This window comes from Choloepus didactylus, chromosome 5 (assembly GCF_015220235.1).
Source record: "Choloepus didactylus isolate mChoDid1 chromosome 5, mChoDid1.pri, whole genome shotgun sequence".
Taxonomy (NCBI): domain Eukaryota; kingdom Metazoa; phylum Chordata; class Mammalia; order Pilosa; family Megalonychidae; genus Choloepus; species Choloepus didactylus.
Genome location: NC_051311.1, coordinates 12,243,772 through 12,264,027, shown reverse-complemented (window position 1 = coordinate 12,264,027; position 20,256 = coordinate 12,243,772). Strand labels below are relative to the sequence as shown.

Genomic DNA, 20,256 nt, shown 5'->3' with positions numbered 1-20,256 from the left:
AAGAGATAATTTGACTTGATTGTTTTTAATTACATTGTAAACATTTTTGGAAAAAAAAAAATCTGGGATAAAGGGGAACATAAGTCAGTCAGTAATAAAAACGCAGGCTTCAATTCTTCTTGGATGACAGACGACCCGAGTTTAATATATTCTTGCTCCATAGAAAACACGGAACATTTAAAATTGCAAACAACTGAATTCAATTAGCAGCCCTTGTTCGGAAGGGCTCTGGGAACCGGAGGGCAGAGAACTCATATTACCCACCCCTTGCAGAAGTAGGAAAGCCGCACGGTTCATGGTAGAGAAAACAATATCAAATTGGCCCCTGTGTTTTTCCATCCAGCCATATCTGGCAAGCAGATCCACGAAGAGATTTCAGCGAGTAATGTTTTCAATCCCTCAACTTACATAAGCGCTTAATCCATCAGAAAGAGATAAAAGTGGAGAAAACATACACAGTGTTGAAAGACGGACTACTAGCTGCATTGTTCTCTAATGCAAGTAAGTCCCAACAGTAAAGCTCAATTCCAAATTTCCCTCCACTAATAAATCATAATCAGCAATTGTCAGTGGGCCCTGTGTAGTGCCCAGCCACCTGGGAATAGGTAGTCCCTGGGAGAAACTCGTCCTGGGTGAAGATTTTGAGTTGGTGGTATTTTCTACTTTGTAGAAGGGAACATCCATTTGTCTTATGGAAGAGTGGGCCTGTGCCTGGATGTTCGAGGGGGAATTTTTCCATTGCTTTCCGTGACCCGTGCTTCCACAGCCCTGGAAACGCGTGCACGCGTGGCTGAGGCCTTGGATGGCTTCCACTGGTTTGGCGGAAAGAGCAAGCAACTCAGCTGAGCAGGAACGGGGTTGGGCCCGGGCGGGGAGCCCCAGTCTTCGCTTTAGGTAGTTGCTAATCACATTCCATGGAAGAAGGAGCACAAGTCGCCCCCGAGTTTGAGGGGTAGAATTGACTTGGGAAACCAGCACCTTCAGTGAGACCCTCCACCACGAGAGCCAGAAGGTTCCAGCAGAAGCATTCCAGAAAGTGTAATTCATGAGACTTGAGCTACGCGTGCTTGAATTGCGAGAGTGAGCAAGGCAGAGAGCGCTGGTGCCGTCTAACTCCTGCGGGATGCGGGCGAGGCCTCTCTCCCACCCCATTTGAGGGAAGGCCCCACACCGAGCAAGAGTCGGGGAAGATGGTGGTGCCCTTTCTGTCGGCGGGAGTTCCCTGGGCCTGTGTTTCAGAAATGTTCAAGTTTAATGTCTTCCTTCTTAAATTTCATTCTTTAGATCTCTCTCCCTTAATTAAAATTATAGTTGCTTATGTTCTTATAGGCCACAGGTTACCATACACCGTACATGTCATAGCGCTGCAGTCACAAACCCAAATCGATTGCACTTCACAGGTATGCCAGTTTGCATATATTATGTCCCCAAAACACCATGTTCTTTATGCCATCTTGTGGGGGCAGACGTTATTAGTGTTGATTAGGTTGGAACCTTTGGATTAGGCTGTTTCCATGGAGATGTGACTCACCCAATTGTAGGTGATAGCTCTGATTAGATAATTTCCATGGAGGTGTGGCCCCACCCATTCAGCATGGGCCTTGATTAGTTTACTAGAGCACTATATAAGAGCTCAGATAGAAGGACGCTCACTGCTGCAGCCAACAGGGACACTTTGAAGAATGCACAGGAGCTGAGAGAGGAGCTGAAACGCAACCTGGGAACAAGCAGATGCCAGCCGTGTGCCTTCCCAGCTAACAGAGGTTTTCCGGACGCCATTGGCCATCCTCCAGTGAAGGTACCCAATTACTGATGTGTTACCTTGGACACTTTATGGCCTTAAGACTGTAACTTTATAACCAAATAAACCCCCTTTATAAAAGCCAATCCATTTCTGGTGTTTTGCAAAATGGCAGCATTAGCAAACTGGAACAGTGGGCTATAGGGGATTTTGAGAATTGATGCATTTTCCCTCCTTGTGGAGGGCAGACCTCGACCCTCAGAAGACGCAGCTCCATGCGATGCTGATTTGTGGCATCATAACCCACCACGGGCAGGACTGTGCTTCCTTGCTGTGGCCGGGGAGGGGACAGTGGGGTGAGGGTGGCTGCGTCCTGCTGGCCTGGATGGGGAGGCAGGGCAGCCACTCCAAGACTGCCTCGGGAAGGAGAGCCCGCCTGGGAGGGACACAGACACGGGTCGGGGTGGCAGCTCCGGGACCCAGGCCCGGATCTGGAAATCTCACCCAAAAGTGGTTGAGGCCTGGCCACAGAGCTTGGAGGCGGATGCAGAGGGGAGGACTCAGATGGCACTGCGTGGTGTCATGCTGCCCCTCCACCTGGCTCCTGGGAGTGGGGGGTGGAACAAGAAGGTAAAGAATTCAAGGTCCTGGTAAGAAATTGAGGGCTACCTACTCCCAGTTTGGGGGCTCACACAAGAATGGTGCCCATTTAGGGAGAGGGCTCAGGCCTCTCTGGGAATGACTCCCTTGTTGGTGCCCACATCTGAGTTGTCAACTGAACTGCGGGGAAGATGGGAGAGGGGTGGCCAGTGGAGCAGAGTTAGGGTCAGCTGGTGTCCCCAGAGGACAAAGCAGGGAGGGCTGGGGTGGGAGAGTCGGCTGCAAGGTGGCCTCTCAGAGCCAGAGATGACTGTGTTCAGGAGGTGTGGCCTGGAAATCCATGCTTAGGCCATAAATATTGGTTTAAAAGGGAAGAACTAAGATGGCCTCTGAAGTATGGGGAGGGAATAAAGATTGCATGCATCAGATTCAACAGGCTTTGCAGTGGTTGTTGATCTTTTCTGTGCCATATTTTAATTGTCTTCTAGAAGAACTGTCCATTTAAAACACGTCCTCAAAGATGTTGACAACTCTGACAGAAAACGCTGGGGTGATTTAAAAGCCTGCTGCTGGCTCTCTCTTGGCAACACGATCAGATTGCGCTTCGTAGGGAATTGGCAGGTATTAGCCAATGATTGGATGCGATTCAGATCACAGCGCTGAGGACTGTGAAGGTTTAATTTAAACATCATGACAATGTAGACCCTACTCCCTTTACATAAGTCTAATGCGGTACTTGAAAATAACATCTCCAGCCACCTCCCTGTGGAGAGAGCGGTTAGCCTGTTTTCCTGAAATTCGGTCAAACCCCCTTCTATCGGGAGAATCAGCTCTTTCATCTGTTCCCCAGTCAGCTCTGCCACCAACTGAAATTCAGTGGTTTCTTTGCTAAGTTCAAAGAATATTAACGTCAAAGCATGCTCAAGGTCTTGCTGAACATATTTTAAGTTCCTTGTGATTCCAGAAGGCCTTTTGCTGTTTCTGAATGAATCACCTGTGGGAAGGTGGGCACTGGCAGCCCTGTCCTCCAAACCCTCTCCTTGTCCCCGGAAGACAGCAAACGTCGGGTGGCAGCAGCGAGATTTCCTCCCCACCGTCTCGGCCCTTTAGCGAGTTGTTCATATTCAGGCTCTGGGTTTCCTCTTCTGGGACTGCCAACAAGGAGGACAATTAGTGTCCATTACAGCAATGGCCTTTGTGATGTGGAAATGTTCCCAACTGTAACCGGACTGAAATCATCAATTAATCCCAAAGTTTAGAAAAGCATTTGAGGCCTTTGTGAAAATCACATAAGCTTGCCCTCTTCAACAATAAAAGCCCTCAGAGTCATAACAACAGTTCTAACAATTATTGTTAATTATTATTTTTCATATAAGACGATGAACAAGTTTGAGGTAGTATTTCAGGGCACTGATAAAAATCAAAGTAAAACGAAAACATCCCGTTAGCTGATGCCTGCCAATTTCCTTCTTCCCCAGTGCCTTTTATCATTGCAAGAGCCAAATTCTCTTCTCCCATCAGCGTGAAAATGGAAAAGTACAGCTTAGCAGAAGCAGCTCCCAAATAAAGCCATCGAAGTGGAAGTCTGGGAAGATCTTCCGGGCTGCGTGTTGCTCAGTGCCAGGCTGTCTCTTTGGGTCTGTGACTCCAAAAGTGGGCTTGGTTGTGGGGTGTGCAGCTCACCATGGGAGCATGGGCTCAGGAGCATGGGTGGATTTGGGAATCTTGCTGGAGGACCTGCGAGTAGTTCCAAAAATACTTTTTTGGTAATCTGGCACAGAATTAAGCTCCATATAAAGGAAAACCAGACCTATTTTCTCCAAACCAACACACTAAAAGTGAAAGAGAGAACAGGCACAGGAGCCTGCAAACTAACTGGGTGCTACCTTCGAATGGCTTGGGGCAAGTGACAGGTAAGCGAAAAGCAGAATCTTCACAGCAGTGATGGTTATCCAGCAAGCAGGAGGCCGCAGCATTTGTTCACCTCAATGAAAGGCTGGGGTCTAATTCCAAAATCACTCCCCGGAGAGAGACAGAGGGATGGAGATCACTTCGAAGTCCCAGAGGCCCCTCCTTTGACCATGTTCTGCCAAGTTAGGCTGCAGGCCTGGCCTATCGCAGGGCACTCAGCAGGAGAGTAAGGGAAGTGAGCCAGCAGAGCAGGCTTCTCAGCAAAGCGGGGGAGAAGGCAGAGGGTGGGAGGGTGAAGACCATTGCATCTGCCTCAGTGGACTTCATCTCTGCCACACCATTTCATTTGAATTAGGATAAGAAAAGCGGGGCAATTTCAAATCCAACTTAAACCCAAAGGGCTTGGATGGGTTTACCTGGGAGCTGCTTCTGATAAGCTGTACTTTGAAAAAGTATAAGCAAAACTTTAAAAAGGTTTTCAAAACCCAGTGGCTTCTGGAGTGAGCCCCCAGCTGTGCAGCAGTGTCTACTGCCTCCTAAGTGAGGGCTCTGCCATGTCCCAAAGGGGACTGTAAAGCTGCTCGGGGTGTCCTCGGAGAGGCACCGAAAGGCCTGCCCTGGGTTGGGCTGCCTGAGACCCCCAGCTCCAGTTATCCCCCTTCGAAAGGCCTATAAAATGCAGATTCGTGGGGCAGGTGGGTCATTCATCAAGCCCAGACAGCAGGGTCCCCAGGGACTGGGTGCCAGCCCACAACGGCTTTGATGGAGTAAGGAGGGGTCAGATAGACTGGCGTCCATGGCAGAATAGTTCACACTGTGGTTGCCTGTTAGCAGATGATGAAATCAACTTAGTGGGTCACAGCTGGCCTTGAAAAATGAATTAGAAGAGACAGTGTTAGAATGGAAAGCACATAGTAATGGTGGCGTTCCGGTTTGCTAATGCTGCCATTAAGCAAAATACCAGAAATGCATTGGCTTTTATAAAGGGGGTTTATTGGGTTACAAAATTATAGTCTGAAGGCCATAAAGTGTCCCAGGTAAGGCATCCACAATTGGGTACCTTCACTGAAGGATGGACAGTGGTGTCTGGAAAACCTCTGTTAGCTCAAAAGGCACATGGCTGGCATCCGCTTGCTCCCAAGTGGCGTTTCAGAATGGCGTTCTCCAAAATGTTGCTCTTGGGGCATTTTGTCCTCTTTTAGCTGCAGCAGCTCTTCAAAATGTCACTCACAGTTGCTCTGAGCTCCTTCTGTCTGTGAACTCCTTTATACCACTCCAGTGATCCAATTAACACCCACCCTGAATGGGCAGGTAATCCCTCCATGGAAATACCCAAACACCTCAGTCACAGGATTGAGTCACATCTCCATGGAAACACTCAAAGGATTCCACTCTAATCAACACTAATACATCTGCCCCCACAAGATTGCATCAAAGAACATGGCTTTTGGCGGGACATAATGTATCCAAACTAGCACAGGGGTTATTTCATGAAATTTTTGTCTCAGTTGTGGATACCTGTGTGTGTGTGTACTGGAGTGAAAATACAATTTTTTTCTCCCTGTGGGTCAGGTCTGTGGGGTAGTGTGCTGAGGGCTGCCCTAATCACAATAGCACAGCTACAGCGTAATCTGGGAAAGCCATTTTTTTTCCAGTTGAAAAAAGAGAATGCAGCAAAAAGAACATGCCAATAGTGCAAAAGTAAGTGGCCCTCCCTTCCATCTCTCAGTAGCCCTTTCCTGAAGTCACTAACCAGGAATTTCCTAGGCAGATACAATCACACATAAGTCCCTTCTCCCCGCCTCCCCACACTTTCTTCCTTTATTAAGCACATGGAAGTATGTTATACATTGTTCTGTACTATTCTTCCTTCACACAACACATCATATTTTAGTACATGAAGTACTTCAACTTTTTATACCCTGGTATTTCATTATGTAGCAGACTGTACTTTTTTTTTTTAACCAGCTCTGATGGGCTTTTAGGTTGTATCCAGTCTTTTGCTTTCTATAAACAACACTGCAGTGAACATCCTCATATGCCCGTCTATGCACTTATGCAACAGTATCTATAGGAAGTGGAGTTCCTGGGTTGAAATGTCTGTGCATTTTTAGATTTTCATAGACATTGCCAAATATCTCTCCACTGAGGTTCTATGAAAATGTTGATGGCATTTTGCTGCCTGGGTCACTGGAGCCAGGATCCCATCCCCAATGGCCCTCCAATGTGCCACTGGGTTTCCCATTATAATAAGGCCCCTGAGACCATATCTTGATACCCAACTCCTGCCCTCCCACCTCCCCCTCCCCAATCCTTACTTCAGGGAAGAATAAACAGCATTAGAAAGACAGCCTTCTTGGATACTTTAGAATCAGTTCCCTTGGGTGTAACCATCATCAAAAAGGCTTGGTTTAATGACTGTCTTATGGTAAATTTAACTGTGCTTTAATTTGGATTAAACTGGGAGAAGGTAGTGTTTTAGTTCCCTAAGAACACACCCTTTCATTATCCTCTGATCTAGCCAGAGCTTTGGGATGGTTATGCAGCGCTCATGGGTCTGAGCCATCTGGATCTCTTCCATGGCCAAATGTTTGTAGTAATAGATGCCTGGTGGCCCAGACCAAGTCCTGCTGCCAACACTAGCAGAATACCTGGTGGTCTCCTTCCAGCTCCTAGGTGGGGAGTAAACTTGTATTTAATTTTGACTCAAACGACAGAAGGTAAAAATCTTTCATTTCTCCAAGTTGTGCTTAGTGCTTATTTATCAAAACTATGACCTATTATATTATTATATACAACATGCATTATTACATTATAAAAACTGCAATTTTGATTTTGGAGCATACTAAAAGCAGCAAGTATTGTGGCCATTAATTAGATGGGGAGCAGTTTTGAGGATGGCAGCAAATTTTTTTATAAAAACAAAAATAACTATGGAGTCTTGCATTGAAATGAAATTAGAACAAAAGTAATCTTTACTGCTCTTTCGGTTGTCACATTTGGTTTCCTTCAATGGACAGCAGTTTTTTCTAGGATTAGGCAACACTCTGAAATATTTTCACACTTTGGAACTATGGAAAATGTGATGTACTCCTAGGCCAATTCTGCATCCTAAACTCAAATTTAAAATATGCCTGAAAAGCTGCAGTTACAGTTTTATTATGGGGATAACCGTTACCATGACCAGACATGAGATACAATAAACATTTCGCCTCCAAAAGTGACAATCCTGAAGCGGTGGATGTAGTTAAAATATATATTACATTGTACCAGAAGCCCAGATAAGCTGCCGATTGCCTGAAATCAGGGAAGTCAGTATAAAGTTGAAGCTAAAAACATGTTCTGCTAAATCCCATTTCATCTTTACCAGGGTATTTTTTCCTCAGGAGCTCAGTCAAAAGGGGAGACTACATAAAATACGTACCTAACAAAGCATGTCAGCAGCTTGAATGGAGCAAAACAGTCCAGTTCTGAGAATTCTAATAAATAAATGAAGTTGAGCTTTATCGCCAGCCATCATGTCACAAAGGCTGCAGAAAACTGGAGCCGAGCAGCTGGAGAAGGGCAGAGTTTGCAGCCAGAGGAGGCCATGGAACATGCCCAGGTTTGATTATTTATGGTGTGTCGATGAAGAAACAACTTTCCATATGAGGTCCAGCTGAATGGAGTAAGGCTGAATCAGGAAGAGGCCCAGAGCAAAACGAGAGAAACAAAAGGGACGTGAATAAAAATGACAGCTAATAAAACAGTACAAATCTAAACTGCTGTAACTTTCAGAAATAATTTAGGACCCAACGAAAAGAAAAAAAGTCTGGTTTTTGCTGGCATTGAGACAATTTTCCAAGGAGCAAAAAAAAAAAAAAAAAAAAAAAAGCAAAAGGGTGCAGAACTTCAGGAGAAAAATTTGCCTCGATGTCTTCCTAACCACCTGTTTGGTTGCTCCTGAAGCTGGATTTATTCATTAAAAGGGAAGTTGAGGTTTTGTTTGTATTTAGCTAATGTCTTCGTGTTTTCAACAGGTAGTTTTAATGTGCACAATGACATATCAGGCTCCCTGTCCTCGAGATGCTTATGGTCTGGTTAGGGACCCAGGCAGTGCCCAGTCAGCGTCAGGACGGAGAGGTGGGTGCTTGGGGAACAGCTCAAGCAGGGCACGGGGGGCACACAGGAAGGGCTGCAGACCTGAGGAATACAAGCCCCCAAGGGGGGACCTGGGCAGAAATAACTTTGTGACTTTTGCTTTCTGTATTGATTAGACCCTTACTCAACATCTGTGCAATACAAAATTCCATTTTTATTTAAAAAGCAAAATGCACTTTGTATACAAAGACAGAGATTTGTTGTTCTCAGTGGAGTCCCCATCCTTGAATTCTGGACTCGAGGCCCACTTGAGCTGTTTTGCAAATATCTTTCAGTGGTTTTAGGTACCTCTTTTTCCAGCTCTGACCTGGAGCATGGTAAGTCACACCCATCAGTTACTGTGTGCCCCAGATGTTCAGATGAGGTGTGTACTGGTTTGTATATATTATGTCCCCCAGAAAAAATCACGTTCTCCAGAAAAAATCACGTTCTTTGATGCAATCTTGTGAGGGCAGATGTATTAGTGTTGATTAGGTTGGAACCTATTGGTTCAGTGTTTCTACGGAGATGTGACTCAATCAGCTGTGGGTGAGACTTTTCATTGGATTATTTCTATGGTGGTGTTGCCCCATCCATTCAGGGTGAGTCTTTATTGGGTCACTGGAGTACTTTAAAAAGAGCCACACAGGCCCAGAGAGAGAGCAACTGAGAGTGACATTCTGAAGAGGGGCTGCAGCTAAGAGAGGACAAAATGCCCCAAGAGCAACATTTTGGAGAACACCACTGTGAAATGCAACCTGGGAGCAAGTAGACGCCAGCCACGTGCCTTCCCAGCTAACAGAGGTTTTCTGGATGCCAATGGCCTTTCTCCAGTGAACGTACCCGATTGTTGATGACTTGCCTTGGACACTTTATGGCCTTCAGACTGTCACTTTTTAACCAAATAAACCCTCTTTAAAAAGCCAGTGCATTTCTGGTGTTTCACGTAAGAGCAGCATTAGCAAACCGGAACAAGGTGTTAGGTGCATTTTGTTTGTGCTTCAGCGACACCTCCCAGCAAGGCGTGAGGGAGGATCACCCCCTCATTTTCCAGGTCAGGAAGGGGGGCTGAGAAAGGGTCCCCTCCCGGACCTCACAGCCTCTGGGCCAGGTGTAAAAGTTGGTGGCCATGACATCTCGCGCCAGACCCCAGGAAGGCTCTGAGCTGTTCCTAAAGTCACTTTATAAAGTTAAACGACTTCCTCCCTTCTCCCTGTCTCCCTGAAAGAAGCCTGCCTTCCCACCATTCTCACCAAAGGAGTACTGAGACCTCCTTCTCTAGGGAGCTGCGAACCCGAAGGAACCTTCCATTCTGAGTGAGCACACCCACACAGGCTTCCAGGGAAGGGCCCTCGCACCGCAGTCTTCCTTCTCTCTCGGAGCCTGCTGAAAAGATGTGCATGCTCCCCTCTAGCCCACCCCACGAGTGGCTTAAATGTAGTTAAGACACTAGAATGCTCTAGAAGCTGCATTCTAGCAGGGGACCCAGCCAGAGTAGTCACCAGCCTCATCCCTTCTCCCTGCCTTGTTCTCGTCCCCATTCCTAACTCCCAATTTTCCAGAGGCTGCCCAAGCCCTCCATGCAAACTCCAGGCTCTCCTCACGGGATGGGTACATGCATTCTCCCCCACACCAGTGCCTCCTCCCAAGCTGCAGACCCTCCGCTCCTCCCGCTGGCCCCTGGCCAGTATTTTGGAAAGGCTACTTACCACCCGGGCACCGTGCAGGCTCTGGGTTATTTCATCAACTGAGTTCAAGCGATTTGAATTTGAGTAATTTTCTTGGTAGATATTGTTTCTTAATATCTTCAAGATCAATCTTCTGAAAACAACTAAGTACTGTACCAAATGGTAAACTGTTTCATTATTAACCCAGGAGTTCTTAAAACATCAGACAGTGGAGGCTGGAAATTCTCTTTGAAACTGGGTAGAATGCAACTGATAAACCCGGGCAAAATCTTTCAGTTGATTTCCACCCCTACCTTCTTATTCTCAAATTGACAACACTGTAAAAAGTGAAGGATTGAGTTTTCCCTTTTTGGACTATTTGAGTGCTAAAACTAGACAGGAAAAAGGATGCCTTGGGACCCAGGAGCTTATCAATTAGAATTTAGTTCTTCCTCTGTTCAGGTAACTGCGGCGAGCACAGGAAAACGTGAAGAAGCTGCACAGGCCACGCTTCGGGAGAACACAGCTGGCTGCACATACAGTGCTTTCATCCAAATCCAAGATTTTTGGGGGATGAATGCTCAAATCTCCTCCTTGTAAGAAAATGATTTTGCAGCCAGGATGGTCAGAAACTACAAGTGGCAACTTTTCTGATTTGAGGTAATTTCCTAGGAATTTAAGAGGCAATTACTTACTCTTGACTTCCAGAGAGCCTGGGCTTGACAGCACAGTTGGAGCTAAAATTGTTCAGCTCACGGCAACTTTTCCAAGTTACCAGATAGCGAGGGAAGCAGTTGAGACATTTGGACTGAACATTCCAGGCTGTAAATTTCCTGGTCCCCAAAACTACTTGAAAATAACTTTTTACCAAGAAAGTAGTTTTTTTTTTCCCAATCAGCTCAGGCACTACAATTTTTTTGATTACTCTGATACGGAACACTACAGCTATAAGACTTACCAACCATTGATTTTCAAGACAATGTGCATTTAAGAAAACAGAACTAAAAAGAAAAATCTAGATTTTCTTAAGATTTTAAAATACTGTAAATGACAACCTTATTAAATATACTATTCTATAGTATATGCAAAAAAACCATAGAATTTAATAAGTATCAAGGTTTACCAATCCAACTCGATACTACCTTTGAGAATGAAAGGTTCTGCCACCTAGAACTGTATCACATTTGTCAATCTGCATATGCAGAAAAGATCTGAACAAAAGACATGCACAAAAAACACACACATTTTCACTGAAAACTGTATTTGAAGACCAGTCTCTAATCCTCTACATTTCAATCTCCAAATTTTGTTCTTTTCATTTGCTCCAAAATAAAGTCCAAGACTAAGCGTTAGTACATAATTTTAAAATAAGACTGCATATGGTTAGAAAACTACGCATTGAAAGGCCTTCTATTTAATTTCATAAGAAAATAAAACTATGTGCAAAAATCACTTTAAAGTTAGCCCTAACTTGTTTGATTCTCTAAGCACCACAGATAAAACACAAAGCTTTTAGAGAAAGCTGATGGTCAAACCCTGGTTCCCTCCCCTTGGGGTTTCATTTTTCAGTCTCACTGGCAAGTTCGAGTACTCCCCGGCTGGAGAAGGCATTCAGAATGGCCCAGAGCTGGGTCGGATCCTCACAGTTATGTCGATGCTCCCAGTGGAGGAGAAGCTCCTCCTTCCTCCCGAGCGTCTGGGAGCACAGCAGGCAGTTGAAGCCCGAGCGCGACCAGAGGAGGACGGAGCGGGGAGGACTGCCAGGGTCCTGGGGGTCTCCCAGCTTGCTCCTCCCTGGGGGGGCTCCTTCCTTTTTTCTTGTGGTCTCCGTGCTGCTCTGATGAGGAAGGTGCAGTGGTCTCTCCACCTGAGGAAGTGCTCCCGCCCGGTCCTCGGAGGGATGGTGCTTGCCGGGCTTTCTTCTCTCAGGGCGCTCTTTCCAGTAAGAAGCAGCATGTCTGATCAGTTCTTCCTGTGCTTGTTTGCTTCCCGACAAAACCCCTTCCTGCAGTCGGCCCTGAATTTCCTCTCCATGAGCATAAAGTAAATGAAACTTTATTTCCGCAAATGACAGAGCAGTGATATGACAACGGCCACATTTGATTTGCAATTTGACTTCGTTGGCTTGATTCAGAAAGAGCTCTTCTTCCAGGCTTGACTTGTTTTCCCTGAAAAGGGGGGAGAGAGTCTATCAGATCTGATGGGAAAACACAACCACAGCTCCCACTGTTCAGGGATCTGAGACACACCCACGGGTGAGCCGAGGGAAGGAAGGAGGAAGTGGGGAGCACGGGGAGGCCTTAAGCAAGGGCCGCAGCGAAAGCCACTGACCCGTCTGCGAGGGGCCAGCTACCCGGGCCTGGTCAGTAAAAGAGTGGATCCCTTTATGTGTCAACCCAGGTGAGCTCACTTTTCCCTGGTTACCGACAGGAACAGGTGTAGGGGGCACGGGAGAGCCAGGTAACAGGGCGGAAGCTGGGAAGGGAGAGCTGGTCATGTTGTTGAGGGTGTCTGCCCCACACCCTCCCTAACCTTGAGCACCACATGCAGTTTGGACCTCTCACCTACAAATCAAAATCTAACAAATGGGAAGCCATGAAGAAGTGAGGTTTCTTTAGGGAGGTTACTATATATGTTAGTGCAAAACACAGACACCTGAAAGGGGACAGAAAAAAATGGGACCAACGCCCATTGGTTTTCATGAAGATGTCAAAGTAAGCTGAAATTGAGTGGAAAACACAATTTGTAGCTAGAACAAGTGTGAGAATTAAGAATGAAGAGGGGCAGAGAACCTCAGCTTTTGGAGCAAGGTCATTCTCCTGATGCTGCTGAGAATGAATTCTGGAGAATGCCCCCTCCCCCCGGGTCACCCAGGAAAAGTGGAGGGTGGTTCCCGAGGGCAGGTCCAGGGATTATACCGCCAGCTCTAGCACCTGCCCTCCAGATGACACAGTTAGCTAGTTTGTTTAGAATGCTGGGAAGTGACACCTGTAAAAGGCAATGTCACAGGACAAAGTTAATGTGGCTGGGTGGGGAAAACAGGGTTGACAGGGAGGGCTGGATGTGATTACCACAGGGGTGGTCCAAACAGCGGCCCCTTTCAGCGTCCTGTCCTGGGCAGCAAAGCTCTTTGGATATCAATTCTGACTTGGGGGGAAATTACTTGTAAAGACCACCAGGCAGTGAATCCAATAATTTACTATCTCATATTTCAGATGCAAAAATAACCTTCTAGCACCTACTGTCCCCAGCATATCCCAAACTGGCATTTCTGCCCTGGCTTCCAGGGATTAGGCAATTAAAAACCCCCAACTGGTCAGAAACCAGAGACACCAAGTGACTGTTGATGGAGTGCTGGGAACAGGCAGCTGGCTTACTGCGTCTTCATCTGAGGGATGGCTGTCTGAACTCTGGCTGGCAGAGAAGACCAGGGTTCGTCTCTGCCCGGACTCAGAGCAGGCTGCCCGGCCAGGCCTCCGTCCGCGGGAGCACTCACCTCGCCACGGCTCCCTCCGTCCCCTGCACGCCCGGGTCTCTGTGTTTCGCGTCTCTGTTCCCTTCGAGGTGCGTGGCCCCGGGCTGCGGCTCGCTGGGGGACGGCTCGGTGCTGACCACCACCCCGTGCACTTCTTTCAGATGGCCAAGATAGACCCTCATGTGACCAAACACTTTTGCACAAAACTCACAGCACATGAGCCTCCTCGGGCGGTTCTCGCTGTGCTGGAGCTTCAGGTGGGCGCTCAGGCTGCCGGCGCGGACGTAGGCCTTGTGGCAGACCCAGCAGCTGTAGGGCCGCCTGTCGGTGTGTGTGTTCATGTGGTCCCGGAGGTGCTGCTTGAACTGGAAGTGGTGGTTGCAGACATGGCAGCGGTGCCACGGCTTCTTGATGCCAGAATAGCCATTTCTGAAGACCACACTAGGCTTGGTGGAAGGACTGACATTCTGTTTACAGCCGAGGCATTGACAAGGAAGCGAGTTATTTAGCAGAATGTCCTGTCCTAGGCTGCCAGGAGTTTGGGACTGTGGCATTGCCGCGGGAGAAGCTGGAGGAGCCAAGGCGGGAACTGTGACGGCTGGTTTAGGCATAATGCTACGGTACTTTTTCGCGGCCCCAGGTTCTCGGTCCCCAAGTTCTTGGGGATCATTTTTGCCTCTGTCTTTCCCATCTCTGCATTTATCGAGGATGCATTTCCTCCTTCTCCCCTGAGACACCAACATTTCCTCAGGTGACTTGCGTTTCCTTCCCCTTCTCTTTGCCACGCCCCCACTCAGTTTTGTTCTGTGGCTGTGATCCAGTTTGGCGGCTCTACAAAAGGCACTTTCACCGGGACTTGGCTTCGCTACCACTTTGGTGGCCGCCCCAAGGCCGTCTGTGAGTGGGGGTGTCATCTCACTGCCTGCCCCTGGCACAGGTAAAGACAGATCTTCAGTGTGAGCACCTGGCTCAATTTTGCAAAACTCTCTTTTCTTCACTCTGGAGTAGGGCACGATGGGGACTGAGGAGATCAACTGCACGGTGCTGCCAATGACTGCTGATGAGACACTGGTCGCCGTGCCTTTTGCAAGATCCCCTCGTCTCTCAGGTTTCTCTGCAGCCACCTCAGAAGGCTTGGTGGCTGTTTTCTTACCTGTAAGGTCTGCTGTCCCTGAGATCCTCCCACCACCCTGCTCAGCGGAGGGCTCCTGTGGTGTGGACAAGCTTGGGGCGCCAGGGCTGTGCCTCGGTGGAGGCCCTGGGTCTCCGTGGCTGCCTCCTTCAGGGAGCGCAGCCGTGCCGGTGCTGGCTGGGGCCTGGTCTCGGGACAGTGGGTGCTCGGAGGAGCTGGCTTTGTGGGGCAGTTCAGAGCGGGCAGGTGGGGCCAAGGACGGCTGAGGACATGCTGGGGTTTGGGCAGGTTTGCTGCAGCCACTTGCCATGGAGCTTAGTGTGGGCTTCTTTCTTGCGACATTGTTCTTTCTTGGGGGTTGGTACCGCGGAATTGGCAGTTTCAGGTTTTTGGGCAGAGGCACCCTGGGTTTCTGCACTGGTTGAGCGGAGCTGACATGTGGTAGAGCGACCAGAGAAAACGTCCCCTTGTGGCCCGCAAGTTGCATCAGGGCATAATTCTGGGAGGGCATCACGAGCGGCTTGGCGGGTCCTGGGCTTATGAGCTCAGAGGGTGACGGAGAGAGGCAAGGCAGCACCCCTGAGGCCAGGATTTTTGGCACAATTTTTGGGGCGATGGTCCTGAACTGACTTTTATTCTGCAAGCCTTTCCCGCTCTGTACCATTCCGGAAGGGACGGGCAACTCACCTGCAATGAAAGCACAACACAGACGGACATGGGCGTGAGACTGCGGGCTGCTGGGAGTTCACATATGCACCTTCATGTGGATTCTGCCTAGAACGCATCCCTCTGCCGCCCTCCCCGTCTCCACAAACTCCCGCATCCTCCGAGACCCAGGGTGAAGGCCCAGCCTCCCTCTTCCCCAGAGGATGCAATTATTACTCTCCTCTGTGCTTCCACAGAACCTATGAGGCCACTTAGTGTACCCCTAACCCCTTCCCCATCTGTGTGTCTCAGCTATTACCCGCAGAGTTTCTCAGGAGGTGAGACTCTGTCTTCCTCCTCCTTGTAGCCCATCAGTCCATCCTCTCCATTTACCCAGTTCCGACCCACCCTTCCAGGCCCAGGGCAAACCCACCGCCCTTCCGGCGTCCTCTCTGCCCTCCGGCAGGCCTACCGTGTATTCTATTTATTTTATGTCCACATCTTGCATCCCCTATCAAGCTTAAGCTTTGTGAGGGCGAGGCCCCTAGTCCATGCCCCTTGATCTTTCCCATGCCATCTTTGGCATATAAACAAACATTTCTGGAACCCAGCTCATGTCTCGCTCTGATTCAGGACCCGCTATGTGACCCACTGGCAGTGCGATTTGGTCTGCACAGTGGACGAGCTCCAGGCTGAATGCTAGCTTTGTGGCTGTTTCCCCAGGTGACCTGTGAACTTCTCACACCTTCCAAGCTGTTTATGCACGCTTTTGCAATTAAATCACCAGTATTAAAAAAGCTGATGTGACACCTCTGGAAAAATGTTGAAGAAAAACAAACAAAAAAAACCCCAAGCAATAAGTAAAGATACAGAGATAGCATAAAAGATGCGTGAATCATGCACAAAACACCTTTGAGGCCACTAATCGGGTCAATTCTGAAGGACAGACTAACCCTTCACACTCATTGGATTTATTAGCCTGACTGAAGCCAATTACTACTCCTCTAGGAGAAAAATTAAGGAAACATTTTGATGCACTGCCTCTAAGGATGGAATCATCTCTTCTATTTCCCCATGACCTCTAGGTCATGAGGGCTGGCTGGAGTATCTATTACTAATCCACCTTCATTTAAACTTACGTTTACAAGGCACCTACGACATTCTAGGTATTGTCTATCGCAGACCCACAATCCCTTTCCTGAAACCTTCAGGGCCAGATGTGTTTTAGAATTTACACTTGCATACTTTAGGAAGATAATATGATGTGTAACAAATATGACCTAACACCCAGCAGAGCCTGGAAGCATCCACAGTTAAACCTATTACCACTTCTATGGTAACATATACAAATATTCACAGCAAGCGGGACAAATGAAGATTTTTAAATAGTCTTGCTTCAGTTCAGTCAGGATTTGCCCCTGAGTGAGTTTTGGTACCCTATCATATTTTTAGTTTTCAGATTTCAGGGAAGAACTATTTGTTTAGGGGATATAATTTCTGTCTTGATAGCTGGCAATCTAGTGGAAAAGATAAGATTTAAAAAAAATTTATAGTCAACCATGATTTTAATGCCTGTAACTAGTGAACCAACAGAATTTTAGCAGGAAGTTCATTCTTTCAGCAAAAAATGACACCTATCTCTAAACAAACCAAAAAATAGCACTGTGGGAATGAGGTTGAAAAGTATGACAATTTATTTTAGAAAACAGTCAATGTTCAGCGAAGAAAAAAGATGTCATAAAACATATTTTATATGGTATTTTGCATTAGTGTAAGGAGGAAAAAGACAAGTGTCGTGGAAGAGAACAGAGGCTACTCCTGCAACGAGCGGCTTTCTTTTGCAGCTTAGCTTCCATGATGCTACCGGGCAAATGGATCAATCACTTTACAACTGTCTCCTAAAGATCTGCTACATCTGCTTCTTCCTCCCACACAGTTTTCATCTTTTTGGTTCTAAACACAGGCTGTTAAATCACATCTTTCATTTTAAGCCTCATCTTCCCATCTTCTTGGAAGAAGTACTGAAATAAGTTGCAAATAAATTAATTCAGCATTGAGAATAAGCCTAAAGCCTAAAAAAAAGGACTGCCTAAAGCCTACAATGACTGATAGCTTATGGTTACCTAGAGACAAGGCTTATGAAATGATTACACTAACAATACTGTGATTGGGGGTGGGAAGAGAATACACTGGGTCATTTACATCTAGTTCATACTCCTAATTGATGAGCAGGAAATATCTGCAGCAGTAAGAGCTGGCAGAAAGGTTATTTGTCCTTAGCTGCAGCGGTAATAATCCCCTTGAAAATATGTGACAATAATGCATCCCAGCCTGAGACGTATCACCTCACTAGTCTGCCCAAAACCATCTGACGGCTCCCTGCCTGGCCTAGAAGGCCTTGCACCACTGGCCCCTGGGCCCTTCTCTGCCCTCTGCCCTCTGCGCACTCCCCTGCGGCCAGAGGGGCCTCTTTGCTGCCCCTTAAACAGGCCAGACACACGTCCTGGAGCCTTTGCACTTGCTGGCCTGACTGGCCAGAACACTCCTCCCTTGGATAACCCCCCACGACTCGCTCCACTGTTTGCTTCAGGGTTTTCCTCAAATGTCCTCTTCTCGGTTAGCTCTTTCTTGACCACCTTACTTAAAACTGTACCCCCATTCTAGCTCCCCACCCCTTTGCTGGTTTTAATTTTCTCCAGAACGCTGATGCATCTAACATACCAGCTTCACGGTCTGCCTTGCCCACTGGAATGGGGACTCCTTGAGGACAGGAGTTTTGTCCACTGCTGGGTCTTTTGGGCCTGACACTGTCCCAGCACATAGTAGCGATGCCATAAATACTCACTGAATACGTACGGAGTGAGAGAGAGATCAGTGAGAGGAATAAAGACTATTCAAATGGAGACTAGGACACTTTCTAGAAAAAATGAAAGCAAAGAACATGAATTAAAAGAGAATTTTCATATTTCCAAACTTTGAAAATCAGGAAAGAGAGAGCATACCTCTGGAACATTATTTTTTCAATTTAATTTCATTCACTGCGAGAGTAAAGGCATGGAGAGGTTAGCGCCCTGGTAAACCCTTTTAAACAGGGAAGAGGGGCTGACAGGGACAAGTGAGACTGATCGCCTAAACAACTAACTGGCCGTGGGAATAACAGAATAACAAAAGAAAACAGTAAGTTATGCAGCTGGGGTACAAACAAACATAGTCAGAAAACCAAGCAGGTTCTGAAGAAGAGACGGCTTTAAAGAAAAAGGCATGCACAGAGGGCAGCCGAGGGTTAAAGGGAACAGATGGGGAACAACGGGCGATGGAGAAACAGAAACTCAGAGGCAGAGAATGGTAACTTCAACATGAAGAAGAGCAGGAATAACAAAGACCAGGAGGTGCAGCTGAAGCAACAACCGGCAGTCAAGGTCACTTTCAAAGCCTCTGAAGACTTAAGGAGGGAAGGGGCTTCCTCATTTTCACGACCAAGTAAGAAAGCAACCTTCTGACAGTTAAAGTTTCCAGAAACATAACTAAGTATACTTTACAGAGCCATACGCAGAGGGAGTGAGCTAACTAGGATACATTTAGAGTTTGTGCGCTTCAACTGATCTTTGAAAGTCTCTGCATTGTAGTGGAGACGAAAACCACCCAGGGAGAGCGATGACCTTCAGGAGAGAGGAAGCCTACTGTGGTCAAGGGGCGAAGAGAAACCTGTAGAGCACCTGGTTGTGCCCCACAGGAGAGGACACTGCTCAGCGTGGGCAGCCTGGGCACCTGAGAGGCCAGGATCTAAGAGACCAGGTACCAGAGCAGGTGCCTGCCAGACTCAGGCGGTTCTCAAGTTCTTGGCAATTTAAAGAAGAGGAGACTAGAATTAGAAAAGCTGATCAGTTGGCCCATGATCATTAATCAGAAGCTAACCCCAAAGAATCGGTGGGGTATAAAGGTAAGGTCTCATTGGGGGTATTTAACATATTCATGCCTGTCTGGGTGGATCAGGAAGGACCTAAAAGGATGAGCATCTCCAAGAAGGGTGTGGTAAGTCCCGTTTCCCAGAATCATTTGAGATGAAATGATAGGCCATGAAACGGATGCTCTGGAAGAAATGCAAGGCAGGAGAAAAAGGGCATTACTAAACTGTCCATTGACAGGGTACCAACAAAATAATCATCCAACCATACAACGGAATACTACGCAGCAATAAAAGAGAAGGATGACTTAGATGGATACGGAATACCCTCCAAGAAAGGAGGTTTATAGTATGCTGTCAGTTGGATGACAAAAATGGGGAGATACATGCACCAACAAATTCTAGTATATGCATAGAGTATCTCTGAAAAGAAACAGAAGGACCCAGTGGCCTCTGGGGGAGAGGGAAACAGGGGGAGCCAGGGGAGTGAAAAGGTCAGGATTGGGATAGGTGCTTAATTCCCACAGTCCCCTCTGTGCTTGGCACGTAGGAGGTGGTCAGGAAATATTTGTTGAATGAATGAAAGGAACAAAAGAAGTATCTTTGGGGATATTTTTAATGGGTAAATGTGTCTATGCATAAATGACTGTGTTTAGATATACACATGGAGCTCCTTAATGACAAGAACTGCTAATGATCAGGGAAGTAATCTAGCAATCTGCTATGGAGCACATAATCTCCGCCTAGCATTATCGCTAAGATGTATTAGAGCTCATTACCTCCTAAGACAACGGCACACTGAGATGGTTCCTCCAAGCGTTTGGCTTTTTTTTTTAGGATAAAACAAGGCAATCTGCAGTAAGGGTCAGTTATGCTACAGTTATGCTAGAATAACTACAGTTTTTTTTCCTAAGTAGTTTGAATATTAGGTGTCTTTAGAGAAGCTGAAAATGCCATTGTGTTTAAAAAAAAAAACTCTAAAACATTAAGATGGCATGATTATAGGAAGTCTTTTTAGCAACGGAGCTACAATACTGGTTTACTCCACTTTGAAAGAGTTTC

At 47.0% G+C, this 20,256-nt stretch overlaps 1 protein-coding gene across 10 annotated transcripts in view; it reads right to left on the bottom strand.

Annotated features, from left to right (window-relative positions):
• Window positions 1–11,204: 11,204 nt before the first annotated feature.
• ZNF438 (zinc finger protein 438) overlaps window positions 11,205–20,256 on the bottom strand; it is a 184,867-nt gene continuing 175,815 nt past the window's right edge. For all 10 annotated transcript variants that reach the window (XM_037837948.1, XM_037837944.1, XM_037837952.1 and 7 more), the window contains 2 exons: window positions 13,535–15,332; window positions 11,205–12,206 (listed from right to left, as the gene is read on the bottom strand). In XM_037837948.1, coding sequence (XP_037693876.1) covers window positions 11,597–12,206; window positions 13,535–15,332 — 2,408 coding nt within the window. In that variant the 3' untranslated portion in view covers window positions 11,205–11,596. The remainder of the gene's footprint in view (window positions 12,207–13,534; window positions 15,333–20,256) is intronic.